A 21,240-nucleotide genomic window follows, 5' to 3' on the forward strand; every position below is an offset into this window, starting at 1 on the left:
AGAAAAAGTATCCAGTGTACTCAGTACTATTATAAAACCAATTTATAATCACTCACACTTTTGTATATTCCTTTTCTTTCTTTCTTTCTTTCTTTCTCTCTTTCTCTCTCTCTCTCTCTTTCTTTCTTTCTTTCTTTTTTGAGATAGAGCCTCAAGCTGTTGCCCTGGGTAGAGTGCCATGGCATCACAGCTCACAGCAACCTCCAACTCTTGGGCTCAGACAGTCCTCTTGCCTCAGCCTCCAGAGTATCTGGGACTACAGGCCCCTGCCACGACACCCAGCTGATTTTTCTATAATTAGTAGAGATGAGGTCTTGCTCTTGCTCAGACTAGTCTTGAACTCCTTAGCTCAAAGGATCCACCTCCCTCGGCCTCCCAGAGTGCTAGGATTATAGGCTTGAGCCAACGCACCCTGCCCATACCTATTTGTTAAAGTAACATTTTGTAATAATTAATGGTGCATACCTACTTGGCATTCAGCTGTTGCTTTAAAAATGCATGTATGATTGGGACTTTTTTTCCTTAGTGAATGGGTAAGGACAGGCTAACTTTTTGTGTGGGGAACTTACAGTCAAGATTCTTCTCACAACACCTCACACTAACCACAAACCACGCACCTCGAGGAAGTAATCTTAATAATGTCATTCTTACAAATCCACACCGGAGGAGAGGCTGTAAGCTTCACTCCTACCTTTCTTTTCCTCTAAATGTGTCATTCTCTGCCTTCTTCCTACAGGAGGTAGTGACTTTTCTTTTTTCTTAAGACTACTGACTCACTCAGTAGAAAAAAAGAAAAATCAAAGGCTACCTATAAAAAGACAACTTTATTTGTATACCCCTCAATCCAGTGAGTGGATGGTGGTGCCTCAGTTATCGTTTTATAGATAGGGTTAAAGGAATGTTTATGTGCTTTTCTACTCATTAACCTTTTTGAAAATCTTGACACATACACACATACAGAGTCTAGCTCTAAAATTCTGCACCCTGCCGGGTGAGGTGGCTCACGCCTGAGGTCCCAGCTACTTGGGAGGCCAAGGTGGATGGATTGCTTGAGCGCACAGGTTCGAGAGCAGCCTGAACCAGAGTGAGACCTTGTCTTTAAAAAATTTGTGGTGGGCATCTGTAGTCCCAGCTACTTGGGAGGCTGAGGCAAGAGGATCGCTTGAACCCAAGAGTTTGAGGTTGCTGTGAGCTGAGACACCACAGCACTCTACCAAGGGTGACCAAGTGAGACTCTTGTCTCCAAAAAAATAAAATTCTGGACCCTTACAGTTGGTGTGGTCACTAGAATTGCTGAAGTACAGGCTAATTTGCTAGCTGGGTTCATTGAATACCAGCCATAGGTGGACCTAAGGGGTTTGGGGTCCAAGACTGTGCTGTGGCCTAGGAAATGTGAAGGTTATTGGGGACAGGTCTGATCATCAGTTTTGGTCCCAGGAATACCATGCGAGGTGTCTGAGGGCTTCTGAGGGGCAAAGAACCCTTTCACTAGAGGAATATGGTGGGAGCCCCGGGGCTTAAGAGTCCGAGGTCCCAGGCATAGGCTCAGGCTCTGCCCGTGGCCGTGCCAGATGGTGTCCTCTGCACATGTTCTCATTTAACTCCTTCTCACGTGGCTTGGTGGGCGCTGCACCGTCATCTCCATTTCATACATAAGAAGTAAGTTCAGAAAGGTGAAGGGCTTAGCTGGGGCTGTGCTGGCTGTGGTTGCCTGACACCTGCTCCTCACCCAGGCCTGTGTTTGTCTCTCTGTTGGTTTCCTAGGCTGCCGTAGCAAAATACCGCAGACTAGCCTTCTTGAGTGACAGAAATTTATTTTCTTATTGTGGAAGAACAAGATCCAGGTGCTTGCAGGATTGGTCTCCTCCAAGGCCGCCTCCAAGGAGTGTAGGTGACCTCTCCTCGGCCCCTTCTCCCTCTGTCTGCGTGTGGTCTTTCCCCCTCTGCACGCATGACGCTGTTGTGTCTCTGTCCCAATCTCCTCTTTTTGTGAAGACACTAGTCAAATTGGATTACCCTTATTTTAATTTAGTTGCCTCTCTAAAAGCCCCATCTCCACACACTGTCACATTCCGAATTACTGGGGGGTTAGGGCTTCAACATATGAGTTGGGGGTTGGTCACGGTTCAGCCCCGACCACTCCCCTGTTCATTAACCTCTGTAAGCCCAACCCCTCTTGTGGACACAGTCAGGCTACTTAGAATGAGGCTGCCTTTTTCACCAGACCTGTCTTGTGGGCAAACCCCAGACCAAACCCTGTTAAATTTATTATCTCATTTTATGTAATCCTTACAACATCCTTACTGGTAAGACATTTCCTGCACATCAAACTCAGCCTGAGCTGAGTAACAGAGTTAGGACTCAGACCCCCCGACGCTGACTCCAGAAAATGAGCCTTCCAGTGCCCCTGCCTCCCAAGGTTTGTTACAACATTCAAAACTGTGACTTCAGAGCTGTGGAGAGCTCTGGGGATGAAAAGGGAGCAGTCACTATAGGGCTAGGGGGTTGAGGTAAGCTTCTCATGGGCAAGGTGGCCTTGACGTGCCTTGCTGTTCAAATGTAGTCACATTCTTAAGTTGCATGTTGGGTGGGGGCAGTCATCCACCCTAAGCTAGTTCTTCTGTTAGTGTTTCTTGGCTGGATTTCCTGGGAATTTGTTGCATATTTATTTATGTGGAGTTACTTGCTCTCGGAATTGTGCAAGGGGGCGGGGTGGGGGGAATCTGCAATCTGGCTGCAAAAAGTAATTTGGCAATTTATTTTCAGGGCTGCCCTTCTTCTAGCAGCTTGTTTCAGGCTCAACCTCTGGCACAGAGACATCCATCATTTTAATTGCGTGTTACTGTTTAGTCAGGCACAAATTTCTTTCATTTTCTTTTTCCTTTCTCCTGTGGTGGTAGGTTCCCCCCACTACCACCATGAAAGAAGAAAAAAAAAAAGCCAAAGCCAAGAAAGTTTCTCCAAACCAAACGCTTTTTATGGTCCAGGAGTTTATAACACTGAGATGTCTGGTGTTTCAATGTTGCATATTTGGTTCTTAACTTTTTAAGTAGCAGAAATGGCAGGCCTGCCTTTTCCTTTCTGGTTCAGGTAAAATCTGGCATGCAGTTGTTTCAAGATGGTCCTAAGAGGGAAAGTCGTGGTGGTTCCAGGGCCAGAAGCCTTGCGTTTTGTTCCCAGCTTTGCAGTGGCTGCCTGGTAACGTCACCTGCCTTTCTCATCCGTCAAGTGAAGGACTTGAATGTGCTGATCTGAGCTCAGATCTCTGTGACTAACCAAGGATGTCCACTGAGAAGCGTGTCCTGTTCTCTGTCAGGATGTTTTTACTGTGCTGGGTCAAGGATTATGGTACTTTAGTTCAAGGTCAAAAATCAGTCCTTCTAAAGGATAGAAACTTCATTTCCATGAAATGAGATTTGGTAGAAAGTTAGCTTCAGCATTCTGAGCTGAACATTTGGCTTTCATTGCTGCGTATACTTTGTTTCTTTCTGTAAAATGATGTGGTGTCTCGGATTAGGCTTGAGCCACCATGCCCTGCCCTCAATTTATCATTTAAGCTATCTAATACTAAACTAGGTATCTCTAATAGGTGTCTAATAGATATGTCATTGTATATGTATAGCCACAGTATCATTATCATACTCAACAAAATGAGCAGTGATCCTTGACTGTCATCTAATACCAAGTCCTTGATGGATTTTCCACGGTCATCTTAACCACCTCTTTGTAGTTGGTTGGTTCGAATCACAAGCCAACTGCAGAACACACATTGTGTCTGGTAGATGCGTTTCTTAGTTTCATTTTATCTGTGCAGTCCCCTCCCGACCTTACGGGGTTCTTAATAAGGAACTGGGGAATGTAATGTAAGGCAGCCTCAGATAGTCCAGTGTCTTTAATATTTTCTTTTAAGTAGGATCAATGGCCTTCAGAAAACAGTTTCTCATTTCTTTGTCTCCTTTTTTGAGACAGGGTCTAACTCTGCTGCCTATGCCAGAGTATCATGGCATCAGTATAGCTCATAGCAACTTCAAATTCCTGGGTTCAAGTGGTCCTCCTGCTTCAGCCTCCCAGGTAGTTGGGAGTCTAGGTGCACACCACAGTGCCTGGCTAATTTTTCTATGTTTAGTAGAGATGGGTTCTTGCTCTTGCTCGGGCTGGTCTTGAACTCCTAAGCTCAAGTGATCCTCCTGACCTGGCCTCTTCAGAGTGCTAGAATTACAGGTGTGAGCCCAGCGCCTGGCCTAAAGAATACATATGTTTATTCTGCTTCTTTGCCTACAAGCAGGCAATGCCTAAGTTAGCATCGTAGTATGGGGATTTCCTGAGAAACACTTTTTTAAAATTATGAAAAATTACGATACATATGAAATCTTTTATGTACACACACATACATCATGCACATATGCTATATTCTATGTATATGTAGGATTTCATTCTGGTTATCTGTTACTGCTTAACAAACTCCCCCAGGGCTTAGCAGCTTAAAACAAACACCATTTATCATAGCTCATAGATTCTCTTGGTGAAGAATTTGGCAGGGCTCAGCTGGGAGAGTCTTCTGCTGCTCAGGGTATCGACCAATGTCATTCAGGTATACTTAGTTAGAAGATGGATTGGGGAAGAAGGCCCAAAACAGTTGTGTTCACATCTCTGGTGCCTTGGCAGGGATGGTGGAAGGCAGGGACAGTTGACTGGAACATCTACTTGTGGCCTCTTAAGCATGGCAGTCTCAGGGTAGTTGGACTTTTTACATGGTGGCTGGCTCTTGCACTAGAGCGAGTATCCTAAGAGAGCTGTCACTTTGCCTTGGAAATCACAAAACATCATTAATACCATAGTTGATTTGTTTGCAGCAGTTTTGAGCCTCTTCCAGGTTTTTTTTGTTTGTTTGTTTTATATTTATTTATTTTTATTAAACCATAGCTGTGTACATCAGTATGATCGTGGGGCACCATACACTTGGTTCATAGATTGTTTGACACATTTTCATCACATTAGTTAACATAGCTTTTGTAGCATTTTCTTAGTTATTTTGCCAAGACCTCTACATTCCACATTTACTAGGATTCACATATACCCTTGTAAGATGCACCGCAGGTGTAATCCCATTAATCCCCCTCCTTCCCCCTCCCTCCCCTCCCTTTCCCCTTTCTTCCAGGTTTAAGAGAAAAGGACAGACATCCCCCCTCCACCCTTGATAGGAGGCGTGTCAGAGAATTTGCAGCTATCTTTGTAAGCACTATAGTTGAAAAGGATAACACTAAAACTAACACCTTAGATACTTTTTAAGTCCCCCTGTACTTGCTTGTCTTTAGATTTAAGATGGAAACTGCTGGGGTGGGAGACACCTGCCTTGGAGATCAGTGAGGCCATCTCCTGCCCCTGTTCCCATCCACTGGGATTTAAATAGACTCATTTGGGCAAGACATTGTGACAGCTTACACTACTTACCTTGCCAAATAATTTAGGAAACAGCGGGGAGTCTCCCAATCCAAAGTCTAAGAGGAATTTGTCCAGTGGACCTTTGTCTTAGGGAGTTTGCCTGATATTTTGTTAATGTCCCTGTTGGTAGAGATAGTACATGTGCCTGACAGTAGTATGACCAAAAAATTGAAGAGTATTTAGCATGTACCATTTTTCTTTTTCTTCTTCTTTTTTTTTTTAATGGTATAGTTGGGGTCTTGCTTTGTTGCCCAGGCTAGTTTTGAATTCCTGGCCTCACACAGTCCTCCTGCCTTGGCTTCTCAGTGAGCTGGGATTATAGGTGTCATGGCTGCACCCAGCCCAGGATATGCAGTTTTGCTGTTCCTCGTTGAGAGTAGGAAGCATAGTTGAACTATTGGGTGACATCAAGGGCCACTAGAGTTCAGTAGCCGTAGCTGTTCTTAACTTCATTCTTCATCTTCAGGAATAAGTGGACAACCCATCTCTTAAAATAATTATTGAATCACTCACATTAGGCATGTAAGGACAGAGTTGTAGGTAGATAGGGATTGAGGTCACTGGTAGACATTGGGTATTTTTCATTGAGTGAAAGAGGGTTCATAGGATTGTGGCTGGTGGGATCATGTAGTCCCCACAGCAGCCCTGTGAGGAAGGCCCTGTTAAAGGAAGAAATGATCATGAGCTTTGAATCCCTGCTGCAATCTAAATACAGCTTGGCCCAAGGACAGTTTATCGGCCTGGAATAGAGGTTGATCAATAGTCAATCAATAATGCAACACAAAGTCTCAGGGTTAAAAAATGATCCCTCGGGCAGCGCCTGTGGCTCAAGGAGTAGGGCGCTGGTCCCATATGCCGGAGGTGGCGGGTTCAAACCCAGCCCTGGCCAAAAACCACAAAAAAAAAAAAAAAAAATGATCCCTCGATTAGTGGAAGCCAGTGTGGCTGTGGTGCTGTGGAGGAACAGTTAAACCTGGTATTTGCCTGCCAGGACCTCCTGCAGCATACTGTTACCCTTTCCCCTGGTAAAAGGAAGACCTTGGTTGTCTGTGGAGTAGATCATGTGTCCTTCCAGTGACTCCCACATCACAATGACAGACAGTCACTTTCTTCTAAGATCATTCTTTCTTCCTTGTTGATCAAAATTAAGGGCAGTTGTTTTTGTTGCTTCCTCTGATTTCTAAGAGATTGTTAGCCAGGCACATCAGGAAATTAATAACATGTGCTCTGTTTTACCAGAATTGAATTTCCAGGAGCCGCCCAGACTGTTGATGTCCCGCCATCACTACAGTGTCTTGGCTTCTGTGTTAGTTTGTGAGCAAATAATCTACTTTGCACTCGGCTGCAATTTTCCTGCCCTCCAAACAAAGTGGGAATTGCCTCCCAGCCATGAGGTGTTTATGTTGGACTGTGTGGTCTTAGATCCTCGCTGTAGCCAAGACCACGCATGGAGTCGGTTATCAGTATTTATGTGTTGAATTGGGCTTAAAAAAATATTTCTTGTCGCAGGGCACATTGTATGTGCTTGAAGCCAGGGAAGTAAATGAGCTGGCTAGAGAATTAGTGGGGTTGGATAGAAAGAGCACTGTCCTAAAAATCAGGAAGGAAGGGTCATGATTCTAGTTCTTCAACTGATAAGCAGTATGAACTTGGTCCCGTAACTTCTCTGAGGCTTAGTCTCCTTCACTGTCAAAGGAGGTAACAGGACCTTTGTACCATTGAACTACTCTTCAAACGGAAGGTGGGGAATTTATAAACTGAACAGCCTGGCTTTAAATCCAGCAGACTGTAGACACTTCTGCACAGTCTTTGCATTATCATGTTCCAGTTTTGAGTCATCACATCTTGCTGATGGCTGACAGGGTATTTTTCATTGATGATAAAATGTCGGGATCATTTCGTAATTTTAGATATTTGTGTTTATGATGTTCTGGAGTAAACAGTTTATTTGCTTATGATGACTTGGTAGTGTCAGCAAAGAGAACACAGACTCCTGGCCCACTTGGGGGAGGGTGTATGTGTGTGTGAAAGAAATAGAGGGCTGGTTTCCCACCAAGACTTACAGAAAACTGGCAAGTTATCAAGGGTAGGGAGGACAGCTGGTAACTAACCATGAAATTAGCACTTCTTAGAAATAGCTGAACTAGGTCTCAAGGTAGGTGCCTTCTGGGAACTGCTACCCAGGAAGCCAACCGATGACCCAGGTGGAATTCTGAGACATCTGCTTAAACCAGGAGTGTGCAAGGACTTGGAAAGAAAGGACTTGATCTCTATGGATTATTTGGGCTGCCGTAACAGTCTTTAGACTGGGCAATTTATAAACAACAGAAATTTATTTCTTACAATTCTGGAGCCTGGGAGGTCCAAGTTCAAGGCACCCGCGGATTCAGTGTCACAGATGGTGCCTTGTTACTGTGTCCCCAGATGGCGGGAGGCCCAGGCGGCTCCCTTCCAACCTCTTTTACAGGGGTACTAGTCCCATTTGTCAGAGCAGAGTCCTCATGACTTAATCACTTCCTGAAGGCTCTACCCTCTTAATCCCATCATAGTGGATATTGGGTCTTAACATACGGATGAATTTGGGGGAACATCAACATTCAAACCATAACAGTGGACCACTCAGAGGGCTGTTGCTGTGGTCCAGGTCTGAGGTGACATGGCCTGAGCCGTGATGGAAATGGAAGGGGTAGGTGTTCCTGAAGAGGGACACATGAACCGTACCCCCTGATGGATGTTGGGGCCTGTGGACAGAGGCGAGCCGGACATACCCACAGGGAGGTGCTTCTGAAACCGCATTCACTGCTCAGATGCCGTGCTTTGCCCATTTAGTTCGAAGGAGGATGAATGTACTCACCTACAGACACACTCACAGCCTCTTTCCTCCTTTCAAGCCTGCTTGGGATGCCGACATCTTCCACTGCTGAGACTAATGAGATTGGCACGGGTTGGCTGCTATCTTCTTTATTCTTGCAGGACCAGATTTGACCCATCAGTATTGCACTTGGGTTGGGTTGTAGTCAGGCATTGCTAACAGCATCTTATCTAAGAAGGTCAGGATGCTTCATTTATTTTGGGGGGCAGTTAAGACATCATATGTCCCGCAGTCTCCCTTATCACAGGAGCATGGCTAGGAATCAGTGAGTAAGCAAAATAAGGGCCTCAGACTAGCCAGCAAAGATATCACAGTGTCCGTGCTTTCCCCTGCTGGCTGCCTGCCTGCCTTCCCCAGTCTCTCGTTGGCAACTACGAATTTTATACATGATTTTAATGAGCTTGGTTATTTTGAGCTCTTGTCATCAGAAGGAGCTGCTACAGAGAGATACACTGATTCAAACCCACTGGTTGTTGGTCCTTGTGAAAAGTGGTGTGTTGGCCGGGCATGGTCTGTCATGCCTGTAATCCTAGCACTCTGGGAGGCCGAGGCGGGTGGTTGCCTGAGCTCACAGGTTCAAGACCAGCTTGAGCAAGAGTGAGACCTTGTCTTTAAAAATAGTCAGGCATTGTGGTGGGTGCTTGTAGTCCCAGCTACTTCAGAGGAGGAGGCAAGAGAATCGCTTGAGCCCAAGAGTTTGAGGTTGCTGTGAGCTGTGACACCATGGCACTCTACAGAGGGCGAGGGCAACAAAGTGAGACTCTTGTCTCAAAAAACGAACAAACAAAAGAGAAGTGATGTGTTGAGATGTGAGGCAGAAAAACTTGAAAACATCGATGTAAGAACTCAAGGGTAGAGCTCTCTAGAGCCTGCTCTATTGGACACAGCTCACCCTGCAAGTCTGGAAGTAGCTGGGCCATCCTTGCATTTCAGAACAGGGATCTGATTTAGGTTTCACGTTCGGTACATACTGCTTACGAGGGCAGGTGTGGAAGTGGTGTTACCGCCTGTGGGTTTCAGTCTCATGCTGTTTTGGATGACTTGGCTCTGTTAAGAAGTACTTGTCCAGTGAGAACTTCCTGTGTTTCTGTAGGGCTTCCTATAGTGAACGGAATAGCCCCAGCTGTGTCCTTAGCTCTTAGAAGGGCAGTTGGGCACTTGGTAAGCATTTGGCAGGTATTTGTCGCATGAATGAGTGAATGGATGAATGCATACATCACAGATGAGGAGACCTGCCTCTCAATAAGACAGCAAGGAATGGCTTTCCGGTCTGGTGACATTAACTCATCTCCTGTTATAACCACTAGACAGTGTTTCACATAATAGCAACAAAATTGTGCTTAGGTAAACAGTCTTGGAAGTGCAGCACCACTCCCCAGGCACTTGTTCAGGGAATACTTAATTGGAAAAGATTTTAATGAGTGTGCTCTCATTTTTAGGCCAGCCACTTGAGAAACATCACCAGTCTGTTGTACGTGCTGTAGCGTGGCCCATCCAGAACATCTCTTTCTTGGCCCCACCCCCACGTCCCCTGTTATCCATCCAGCTATCCTTCCATCCCTAAATGAAACAGTCATTTATGGAGCACCTGTAGTGTGCTAGCCAGGCACTGTGTCTTGGGCATGGAGGGACATGGCAGTGGGTACTCAGATGATGAACACAGCTAGTCCCTGCCCCTGGGGAGTGAGTACATGTGATAAATCTGTATACAGTTAAGGTATGTGCCTGCTTGTAGGAATGCCAAGGAGAAAACATTTACTTCTCTGGGGCGGGAGTGGAGTTGGGAAGGTCCCTGAAAGAAGGAATGTCTGGGCTAAGCCTGGATGACAGTTTGTGGGCTGGTTAGGGTATCCAGGCTGCTGTTGCAGGTGAAGGCTCCTTAGTTTTGAGAGTGGACATTTTGCAGGCTGGGAGCAGTGGGAGGTAGTGGGTTCAAGTGCACTGGGATTCGTCTTCCTGTCTGCATTCTACCCACTAACCCACTGGGACTTCTGCTCTGAGCACTCCTCCCCATTCTAGCCCTCATAATTTTACTAGATTCTTTTTGGAGCTGGACAGGGCCATTGGGAATTCTCTCTTCCAACAGAAGATACCAAATAAAGACTGTACTTGGTGGGGTGAGGGTGGGGGGACAGAGGAGGAGGTATTTATAGATGTGTAAAAAAGCACCAGAGTTGAGTGAAGATGGTATTTCCTACCCCCAGACCCTACTGCCTGCCACTCCCAAGTGCAGCTGAGGGAGGATCTGGCGTGGCAGAGGAGACCGGCTGCCCCTGGAAAAGTCCTTTCCCCAGCTTCTGCTCTTAGATCCGTCCACATTAAGAGCCTTTTTAGAAACACAGCAGAGAAGTTAGATTTGGAATGCTCTGGACAGGAGCTTGGGCTAATGCTCATTTCACACAAGCAGAACCGTGATTTTTCAGTTACTGTCGTATGATTGGTGAAATCGCATACCTGGATGGTAAGCCCTGAACTGGAACAGAGAGACTGAGATGGGAGCAGGTTGGATTTGAAGGCATTTGAATTTTGTAGCCCTGTATATTCAGGGCATCATGGCACATTAACAGCTGCAGGACAAGTCTGGGATGGTGGTAAGGATTTGGGGAAATTATGAACTGCTCGAGGTCACAGTCAGTGGTCCATCTGGGAATAAAGCACAGGCCTCTTGCTTCTTCTTGGCCCAATTTTTCTGCCACGTCCTGCTGCTAAAGCATTACTTAACTAGTTCTTTCCCACTAGGAAACCCGATAATGAAATATTAGAGCCATGCTCACAGGTATTGCATAGGCCTTGATAATAATAGGGAAAAAATATATCCAGAGGATGGGTTGTTCAGGACAAGCAGAGTCCTAGGATGGTGATTTTTATAAAACTTTGTTATTTGCTGTCTGACAACTGCTACGAGATCTCTGTTAAAACTTGGGAAAGAAACCATCTACCAGTTTCTCCATCCTAGTACAGATGGTCCCTGATTTAGGATGGTTGGATTTAAGATTTTTTTATTTTACAATGGTGCACGTAGAAACAGCAGCTATGCAACCATTCTGTATTTCATTTGCAGTACAATGTTTAGTAAATTACATAAGGTAGACATCACGTTGTTGTAAATAGGCTTTGTGTTAGATGATTTTGCCCAACTGTAGACTAATGGAAATGTTCTGAGCATGTGTAAGGTAGGCTAGGTGTATTAAATGCACTTCAACTTACAGTGGGTTTATTGGGATGGAACTTCATTCTAAGTTGAAGAGCCTTTCTACACCTATTTTTGTGTTGGTAAATTTCCTGTTTTTAATCAAGCACTGCGTACATAATGCATATGTATTTTTATATAGTTGGAATCATAGCTTATTTTTTTTAATAGTCTGTTTATCCAACATTGTTATAAAATTTTTCCTTCTTTCTTTCTCATCTTCATAATTATCTTTTATAATGGCTGGACAGTATTCCGGAGTGTAGCTGTGCTGAGGTTCTGTGTCCCTGCGGTTGGGAGATGAGAGCAGTTCACCCACTGCCCCTTTCTCCAGTAGGCCGCGGTGTGGAGAATTTCATTGCACATCCAACCAACTGCTTCTGTTGAATTGTTGCCTTCCAAGGAGTACTTCAGGAAGCAAAGTCTGGAGGCTGTAATCCAGTGAAGTCCTTTGGATTTTTGTTTTTACTTTGTTATCACTGGTGTGTTCATGCAAAGAGAAATGCCCAAAGAAAACGAAGGGACAGTTGAATGGGTTACTAGAAGACAGACTCCCTCGTACCGTGACCCAGTCGGGAGAGAACCGTGTCTACCAGCTGAGGGGGTGCATACCTGGGCAGCAGCCACTCTCCTGACTTTATTCCTTACTCTTTTCTAGCTTTGTCCCCCAAGTGAGCATTTCTGGATATTGCTGTTTAGTTTTGTCTTTTAAAAAATGTCTTTTAAATCTCTTTTCATCAGTGTTTCCTCTTGCCCTTCTCTTCCATGTATTCTGTTGAAGAAAAAAACTGGATCATTTGTCCTGAGGCGTTTCTAGACTGTCTCACAGGCTGGATCTCCCAGAGAGAGACCGAGGAGCAAGGCGTATCTTAGGTGAAGGGTACACACCAGGAGACACACCAGCAGGTGCCTAACGGCTGGTTGCCTCCTGTTGTGAGCCTGCCACTCTTAAGAGTTTGCAAAATGATAATATTGTACTTCTGTTATTCCTTCATTTATTTTTTGGAATATTTAAATAAATAAAAATGCCACCCATCTACTATTTTTAATAGCTTTCTGAGATTCATATGTCGTACAATTCATCCATCTAAGTGTACAATTCAGAGGCTTTAGGTATAGTCAAAGAGTTGCGCATCTATTATTACCACAATCAATTTTTTTCTTTTTCTTTTTCTTTTTTTTATGAGACGGAGTCTCATTTTGTTGCCCTTTATTAATTTTTATATATGCTGCCTTTTGTGGGGAGACTGTCTTGGAGTAATTGTAGCTCGCAGCAATCTCACATTTCTGGGCTCCAGTGTTCCTCCTTCCTTAGCCTCCCAAGTAGCTGGGACTAAAGCCCCGCACCAATATGCCTGGCTTATTTTCTCTATTTTTTGCCTTTGCTCAGGTTAGTCTCCAACTTATGATCTCAAGCAATCCTCCCCCCGCCTCCTCAGCCCCTCAAAGTGCTAAGATTACAGGCATGAGCCACGGAGCCCAGTTTACCAGCCTCTCTGGCCCTGGTCTCCATCGCAGCAGAAAGGAACCATGTGTGACGCAGATTAGAAGTATAAGCTTGCAGGAGGCGGCTAACCTTGATTGCAGGGTAGCCCTGAGCAACCTCCGCAGTAGCCTTTTACTGAGACAGTACGAGACAGGTGAGGGGAGTATTACACAATGACTACGAGCCTAAGGATCGCCATAGGCTGGGCTCTTTCTCCACAATGAACACCTGCAGACGAATTGCCCCAGGGTCCGCCCCCAAGCCACAGATCATCTTGCTCAGAGGTCAGCTGGCTCTTGGCATCCTCTACAACAATCAATTTTAGATCATTTCATTACCTCACCAAAGTAATCCTGCTCCCCTCAGCTGTCATCCCCAAACCTCCTAGCCCAAACCAACCACTAATCTAATTTCTGTTTGTATACATTGGCCTACTTTGGACATTTTTTATGATTGGATTGTGTAATATTGTGGCTGTTTGTGACTGGCTTCTTCCACTTAGTACAATGTTTTCTAGGTCCATCCACGTGGAAACATTTGTCAGTATTTCATTCCTTTTTATGGCTAAATAATCTATTGTATGGGTAGACTGCATGTTGTTGACCTGTTTATCCATTGATGGATATTTGGGCTGTTTCTTTACCTTTTGAATATTGTAAATAATATTACTGTGAACAATTTGTGGACAAGCTTGTGTATGAACTTGTATTTTCATTCCTCTTAATCTAGGAGTAGATTTGCCAGATCATGTAGTAACCCTATGTTGAACCATTTGCAGAACTGCTAGGCTGTTTTCCAAAGTAGCTGCACAATTTTACATCCCTGTTAGCAGTCTATGAGGGTTCCTGTTTCTCCAGTGTTTGTTATTTTTTATTGTAGCCATCCTGGGGATGAAGTGGTAACTGTATTTGAATTTCCCTAATAACTAAGTAGAGCTCCTTTTCATGTGCTTGACCATTTGTATGTCTTTGCAGATGACATATCTATATATATCCTCTGCCCATTTTTTAATTGGGTATTTGTCTTTTTATAATTGAGTTGTTTTATATGTTCTAGATAAAAGTCCATTCTCAGATATATGAGTTGCAAAAAATTTCCCATCTGGATTGACTCTGTACTTTCTTGATGTCCTTTGAAGCACAAACATTTTGTATTTTGATGATGTCCAGTTTATTTCTTCTCCGATTGCTTGTGCTTTTGGTGCCCTGTCTAGGAAACCATTGCCTAATCTAAAATCATGAGGCTGTGTTTTATTTTGTCCAGTTGTATGGTTTTACCTGTTACCTTTAGGTCTCTGATCCATTTTGAGTTAATTTTTATATGCTGCCATCTACTCTTTGGTTCTGTAGTGCCACCACGACAGGATGGGTGCTGGAGTCTCTCCCTTTATTTACCAGTTTTCATAATGAGCTGATTGCCTAGTCATCCTGTGCAGTTGTTTCTTTTCTTGGTCCTTGTGATGCTTAGATTAAAACATACTCACGTTTGGATCCATTGGCACTGATGTAGTGTAGTCTGAGAATTATGCCTCTGCCTGAGTAAGGATTAGATTAGCTTTCCCATTGGTCAGGGACTTGGTCTTCTTACAGTGGTTTCTCATCTGAGGTCTTTTTCTGGTCTTGGTGAGCCGGCACCCTGAGGCCCATTTCAGGAGGAGGAGTGGAGGGGCGGAGCGTCTGGGGTTACACCTGCTGCTAAGTGGCAGATGCAGGACTTTACCCCTTGTCTCCCTGGCTCCTTCCTTGTGCTCTTGCCCCATGTGTGCCATACAGTCAACGCTGGGATGAACCAGGAATTTGGGTTTGAGTCCTGACTCCTTGGCCCGTGGCCTCCAGCAGGCCTTAGGGTTTTTGTGGGCCTTGGTTACCTGCTCTGTGAAGTAGGAAGGGTGGGAGAGGCAATTCCAGAGGTTGAGCTTGCTTTCCGAAGATTGCCTGTATTGAGAAACAACCCAGGTCATACCTTTCTTCAAGAGAGTCTGATTTTGGTGACACTTACCATCCCCTGTAGACATCCATCCAGAAAGTATTCTTTGTGTAAATTAACACTAACACAACCTAACAGAGTTATCTATATTCTCGATATTATTACGTGGCATTTGAATTTCTTTACTCATGAGTTTTTATTACACTTAAAACTAAATTTTTAAAACATCTACGTGCAGTGACAACGTACTTGTATACAGCCTATAGAGAAAAGTGCTTTTTAAAAAATCTTTTTGTTTCTTATCCAGCTGCCTCACCCAAAGTTTTCATCTGCCCAATTGTCTTTCAGAAATATGCCAAAGGCCAAGATTTGTTCGATCAGATTGTATACCACTTGGACCTCGTGGAGACAGATTACTTTGGCCTCCAGTTCCTCGACTCTGCCCAGGTCGCGGTATGTATTGGTTTCATTCGTTTCAGGATAGATTGACTTTTAATGCTAATTGCAGATCCGTAGTTGCTAGAAATGAGCAGAGAAAAGCAGTGAAAGTGTGATCGTGTTCTAGTAATGGGCATTGAGATGGTAGGAAATGCGTCATAATGCCTGTAGGTGGCCCCACCCTTGAGGTGTAGCGGTGATCTGGAGAGGATGCACATAAATGCATTAAGGATGCATTAGGGGTGCATTTCTAGAGTAGGTATAAAGAAGAAGAAATATCATTATGGAATTTCTTTTAAAGGTGCTGCTTTTATTTTTAACTAGCGGAAGAGGCTGTGCCACCATCTAGCGGAGTCTGGCTGGGTAGAGGGTGGCTACTGTGCACACAGCTGACTCCCAGCCCTGCTGGTGGGGGAGGGGCGCCAGAGCAGGCCCTGGCATCACGCAGGAGCCATCCTGCCGCTCTAGGAGGCTGTGTTAGGCTAGCACTTGCTTTGCCAGAGACAGAACCCTTCTCAGTGGAGATGCTAGAATGAGTAAACCCTGCAGATCTCAGAACCGCTCTTTTGTATGTTGGGAATGACTTCATCGTCCCCCTTCCCAACGAAATCTAGTTTGGGGTTTCAAAGATAATTTATTCAACAGTCTAAAAATATTTATTGAGTGCCTGTTGTCTCTCAGGCCCTGTTCTGAGCATTGCGGAGAAAGCAGCGCACAGAGATATGTGATATGCCAGGTGGTAATAAGAGTTAAGGAAAATAAAACAGAGCAAGGGTGGGCAGATGGAGGGAGAGGAGGTGCTATTTTAGACAGTGTACTAAAGCCTGGGTTCCCCATAAGGAGATGTTGGAGCGAGAGGCTTGGGGCTCCTCGTAATGGTTAAGCCTTTCTACCTGAAAGATATTTAGCGGATACCTCCTGATAGTATCTGGAGTTGCAAGGTGACACGTGACAGTTGTAAGGTGAAGATGCACAAAAGTGGTCCCTGGGAACTAGGTCTGCTGGAGAATGTTCGTGAGATGCTGTGACCCAGGTTGGAATCTGGACGTAGGCGCATCCTAGCTCCCATGCCTCCTAGGTGGCCTGGAGATGTGTCCCCCTCACCATAGCAACTTCCTCTGCACCTTCAGCATTTTCTGTCCTCCCACAGCAGATTCCCTCACACCCCAGCCGTGGCCTCCTTAGCTGCCTGGGTTCCTTTTTCTTCTCTCACGGGAAGCTGCTCCCTCCGGCCCACCTGGCCCCAGACCAGCCTTGCCTCCCTGTCTGTCCACTTCCTTTGGAGTTGGGCTTCCCAGTGCCCTGTCCTTCCCGGGCCTCGTGTCTGTCCTTCACATCCCTCATGGCCTCTGGTGTCTGTTTTTCTCTTCCCCTGGGCGACCTTAGGATTCACGTGCCTGACCCTTCCAAATATTCTGGGCACTGTTTCGTGTTGTTTAAACTTGAGCTGAGGTAACCTTACACAAGTTCCCTTGGGTACCCATCCCATGATAACTTTGCCTGATTACATTTTTACAGTCTCTCTCACTCTGGTCTTAGCCTGTAATGTTCTCTTCCCACCTTATTCTCCCCTCTCCCAGCATCTTCCCATCCTAGCCTTCCTCCCAGTCTGACCTAAGGCCCAGCCATCTCGCCTATCCAAGTCCTCTGTTGGCCTTTGACTCTCCTGCCCCCATGACTGTCCTCTCGTCTCCCCTCGACACACAGGTCCATCTGTTTCCTCTGCAGCTTCTCCCTGGCTACCAAACATTGCTGGAGAGAGCCACAGGCTGTGCCTTCTGGCACCAGGTAAATCGCAGGTTCAGCAAAGTCCACACCCCTGAGCTGCTCTCTGTGCCTTGGTAGTCCCTAGCGACTCTTGGGCACCCCATGGTTCTGTGTCTGAATTTGAGCACAGACCTGTAGTCTAGTCCCCACGGAGACTGTGTTGCAGCAGTTGCTGAGAAGACCAAGGTCATTTAGCAAAAACTCCTTGAGTTTTCTTGCCCTACGCCTCAGCAGTTCCTTTCTGTCCGTCCTTTTGTTTTGTCTGCAGAGAAGGGAGTGTACTCTGCATACCTGCTTAGGCAGTCCTGTTTCCACCTGCTTCCCGAATCTAGAGTTCCCCTCAGTCCTCAGCATCCTCCACCATCCCCAGCACCTAACACTCGGTGGCCCTCCTCTTCTCTGGAACTCTTCTTGATTCTACCTTTTCCTGTGTGTCCTAAAGCATGTGGTATTTTTGGCGTCAGCATATCCCCGGGCCTAGAGCAGGAGTTAGTGTCTTGCTGGCTCTGCCCCGACTCCTCAGTAGGCTTCAGCGGGGCCACCTGTTCTCCCTTGTCCTCAGTTTGCTCTTCTACAAACTTGAGATTCTTGGACGCGTTCTCCCTTCTAGCGTTCCGTGATTCTGAGTCTTAAAGGGGAGGCACCTGTGTCTGCTCCAAATGTCTTCCCTGTTAGAAAGGGGAAGGTGGCTGTCATTTCTGCCATGGGAGTCAAGTGCCTTTTGCCTTGGTGGCCTGTCCTCATCCCCAGGTGACCCTACTTTAGCCAGTTGGATTCCCAGAAAGCTGAGGATGTGACTGTGTTACAAAAGACTTTGCTGTGAACCTCTGCTGACAGGGCTGGCAGACTTCCCCACCTGCCAGTGCCCTGTCGCTGTGCGGTGGGAGGGCTGTTCACAGTGGGCTCCAGACGTCCTTCCCAGGCCAGACGCCTGCAGATGCTCTGACTCTGCGGGTTCTGAAGCCTTTCCAGCCTCCTGTTCTATGAATGTGACTGGCTTTTCTGCCCCACAGAAGCGGGCACAGGGTGCCCACCTGCCTATGGCTCTGGGAATCCAAGAGAGGTGCAGCAGCATCTGCCAGGACCTTCTTGTCATCCTACGCTTTGATTTCTGAGCTGCGCCTGTGACAGGCTTGGTCTGATGGTGCCTGGGCTTGTCTCAGTGCCCTGCTTGTGCTGTTCCTCCTCCTGGAATGCCAATTCTCACCCTGTGTGAGAAACTTCCAGCCACCCTTTAAAATCATCCTAATGACCTCCCATCATAAAGCATGCCCTGAGATCCCAAAATGTTTTCTTCTGTGTAAACCTCTGAGCTTATCTTATCTTGCCTTCCGTGGCAGTTTGCTCTTAGCTTCTAGTTCATTATTTGTTTGTATAAACCAACAAATAGAATTTTTAGACTAGTTCCTAAGACTTAGGACTTACTCTTTTTTTTTTTTTTGCAGTTTTTTGGTCAGGGCTGGATTTGAACCTGCCACCTCTGGCTTATGGGGCCAGCACCCTACTCCTTTGAGCCACAGGTGCCGCCCAAGGACCTTACTCTTCTTACCTTGGTGACTCTTGGGACCAAGACACAGACCACAACCTAGAGCCTTCCTCCTTAGCTCCAGAATAGACCTCAGAAGAGCGTGTGTCAAATCTTTCTAGATCTCTCTTTCACTGTTTTTTAGATGGTGAAACCAAAGCCTTTAGATTTTGTCAGTTCACTTAGTGACTAGCATGGCCTGGACGCAAACCCAGATTTTGCAATTTCAGGTACACTGTACTTTTTGAGTTTCAGTTTCCCTAACTGTAAAGTGGAAGTAACAACATGTGTTCCTTGGGGAGATTAAGAACTCCATGAGCTAATGGAAGAGAAAGGATTTGGGGATCTGTAACATGGTGTGGGCCTCCTTTCCCTCGCTGGGCAGTCTGACGGGACACTGTAAGTCACCCAGGTGCCCAGGTGAGCACTCTGAGAAGGTGAAGTGAGTGGAACCTACAAGGCCTACACTGCCTGTGGGAGAAACTTTGGCAAATTTAAATAAGAGCCTTTTGGGAAGAGTCAGCTGAGACGAATGCTGGGGTCATTGATTTTCAGGGGACCTGGGAGGTGACTGGGTGTCATATGTGATGTTTCTGGGGAGAATGGGGTAGCAGATGCATCTCAGAAGGGCATGGTTCACTTGGCTTTTGGCTTCTTGCCCCACGATTGAGCCTCCATTAAGGACTGACCTCCCCACCCAGCCCTCGACATGCAGATCAGAGGGCTGGCGGCGGCAGGGCACTTGGCACAGCTCTCCGCACACCCAGTTTATATCCCCGGCTCTCGGCAAAGAACCAGGCCTGCTTTCCACAGTGCCCTGCCCAGCCCCGAAGCAACTGTCAAAGCCTATTGGCATCACCTATTTTTAGCAGTTGGGGCTGTGACCTCCTGTTTCCCTTTCCATGTCAAAACAGGAAGGCCACCCAGGGACCCACTCTGCAGCTGTCCCTTTGGTACAGCTCAAAGCAAGGTCTGGAAGTGTGGTTCTACTTATCAAAACTTTCATTTGAGAGCCATGGGCTCAGGCCTACACCTTCCCACATCCTCACTGTTGGGCCGCGATAACTGCTCTTCACTGAGTTCCTGCTGTGAGTCAGGCATTGAGCTACAGTCTTTACATAACTCTTGGTGTAAACTTGGCCACAAAGCAGACCCATTTTATGGATGATAAAACTGAGGCTCAGAGACATTAGGGACTTTGTAAAGGTTAAAGTAAGAGACGGAGCTAGGATTCAGAGCTTGGTCTTATTCCAGAGCCCAGCACTTTCCCCCTTCCATTTATGAACGTGTACACACGTGCACACATACACATACATGTGCACACATACGCAGCAGGAGCTGCCATCTCTGACTTGGAAGTTACTCAATGCCAAGTTCTATGGGTGCAGAAGTGAGCTTCACACTGCCCCTGCCTGCCTTGTTCTGCTGGGGGCGACAGATAAGTAGTGTCTTGGGATACAGTGTGTTGAGTTGTCTACCAGGAAATCTAGGCCCCACTGTGAGGCTAGAGGAGGGATTGCTCATGTACTGGCCATAAAATGAACAAGGTGCGAGAGGTGAACATTGATGTGGGCCACAGAGGGTGGAGGAGTTTGCCAGGCAGAGGAAGGGCAGGGATTTGGGGGTAGGGGTAATAACAGTAGCCCCTCCCTCTCTCAGGGACAGGGATCCTGGAGGGTAGATGTTTCTTTCCCAAGCCCCTTCCCTACATGAAAAGGGAGCTTTTTTATAATGCTTCATTTTATAGCAGGGAATCAAAAAAGGATGATTGTGGCCTTTGTCTCAGGACTCGTCAGATGTTTTTCCTCTGGCCTTTGTAGCATAGATCTGGCAATATGAGGCACAGGGCTGCCCGGTGAGGTCAGCATGCAGATAACAGAGCTGCTGGCAGGGCTCAGTGGCTGCTAAAGGGACTCTGAGTTGCTCAGAACCTCATCACATTTGCCACTTGTGTGGGCACTGCTGGACGCTCCTGCCATCTCAGATGTGGTTGACTATGGGATGTGCCTGGAGGGGGATGTAGGATAGTGGGAAAGCGCCAAGTGGGCTCAGCTCTGTGTTGCTATTATAGCAAATCAAACAAACCCCCTTCCTTCTGTCGGTTTGAATGGTTCAGGATAGTTTCCATAGACACTCACTTGGTTCTGTAGACAATGCTTGAGAGGATAGCTCAGTTCCTAGGGATTGAAGCTGAGACTCAGGATGGAGCCTGGCTGCTCCTGGCCGCACCAGGAGCCGCATACTGCCCCGCCCACCGCATTCTGCTGGGGGGAACAGATAAGTAGTGTCTCGGGATACAGTGTGTTCAGTCCTCTACCAGGAAATCTAGGCCCCCTGTGAGGCGAGAGGTGAGTGGCAGAGCTGGGACCTGAGCTCTGCTCTTTGGCCTCCTTGGACCACAGCACAAAGAAACACCAGCGGGGCTGGTCTCTGAGCGCTGGGAGGCAGGGCCCCGGTTCTCGGCTTTTGTGCACATACTGATGCTGAACAGGAGGCTGATGAGGAAAGGGGTTTCTGCAGTTGATTTAGATGACTCCTGGGAAGTCTCAGGTAGCCAGTGTGAATGAGAGTTTATAGGGCTTCATCCCGGACAG

At 46.4% G+C, this 21,240-nt stretch overlaps 1 protein-coding gene across 8 annotated transcripts in view; it reads left to right on the top strand.

Annotated features, from left to right (window-relative positions):
- Positions 1 to 21,240, top strand: part of EPB41L4B (erythrocyte membrane protein band 4.1 like 4B) — a 146,343-nt gene that overhangs the window by 22,413 nt on the left and 102,690 nt on the right. For all 8 annotated transcript variants that reach the window (XM_053566270.1, XM_053566250.1, XM_053566241.1 and 5 more), the window contains exon 2: positions 15,265 to 15,369. In XM_053566270.1, the coding sequence (XP_053422245.1) occupies positions 15,265 to 15,369 (105 nt within the window). The remainder of the gene's footprint in view (positions 1 to 15,264; positions 15,370 to 21,240) is intronic.

This window comes from Nycticebus coucang, chromosome 2 (genome assembly GCF_027406575.1).
Source record: "Nycticebus coucang isolate mNycCou1 chromosome 2, mNycCou1.pri, whole genome shotgun sequence".
In the NCBI taxonomy this organism is placed as follows: Eukaryota; Metazoa; Chordata; class Mammalia; order Primates; family Lorisidae; genus Nycticebus; species Nycticebus coucang.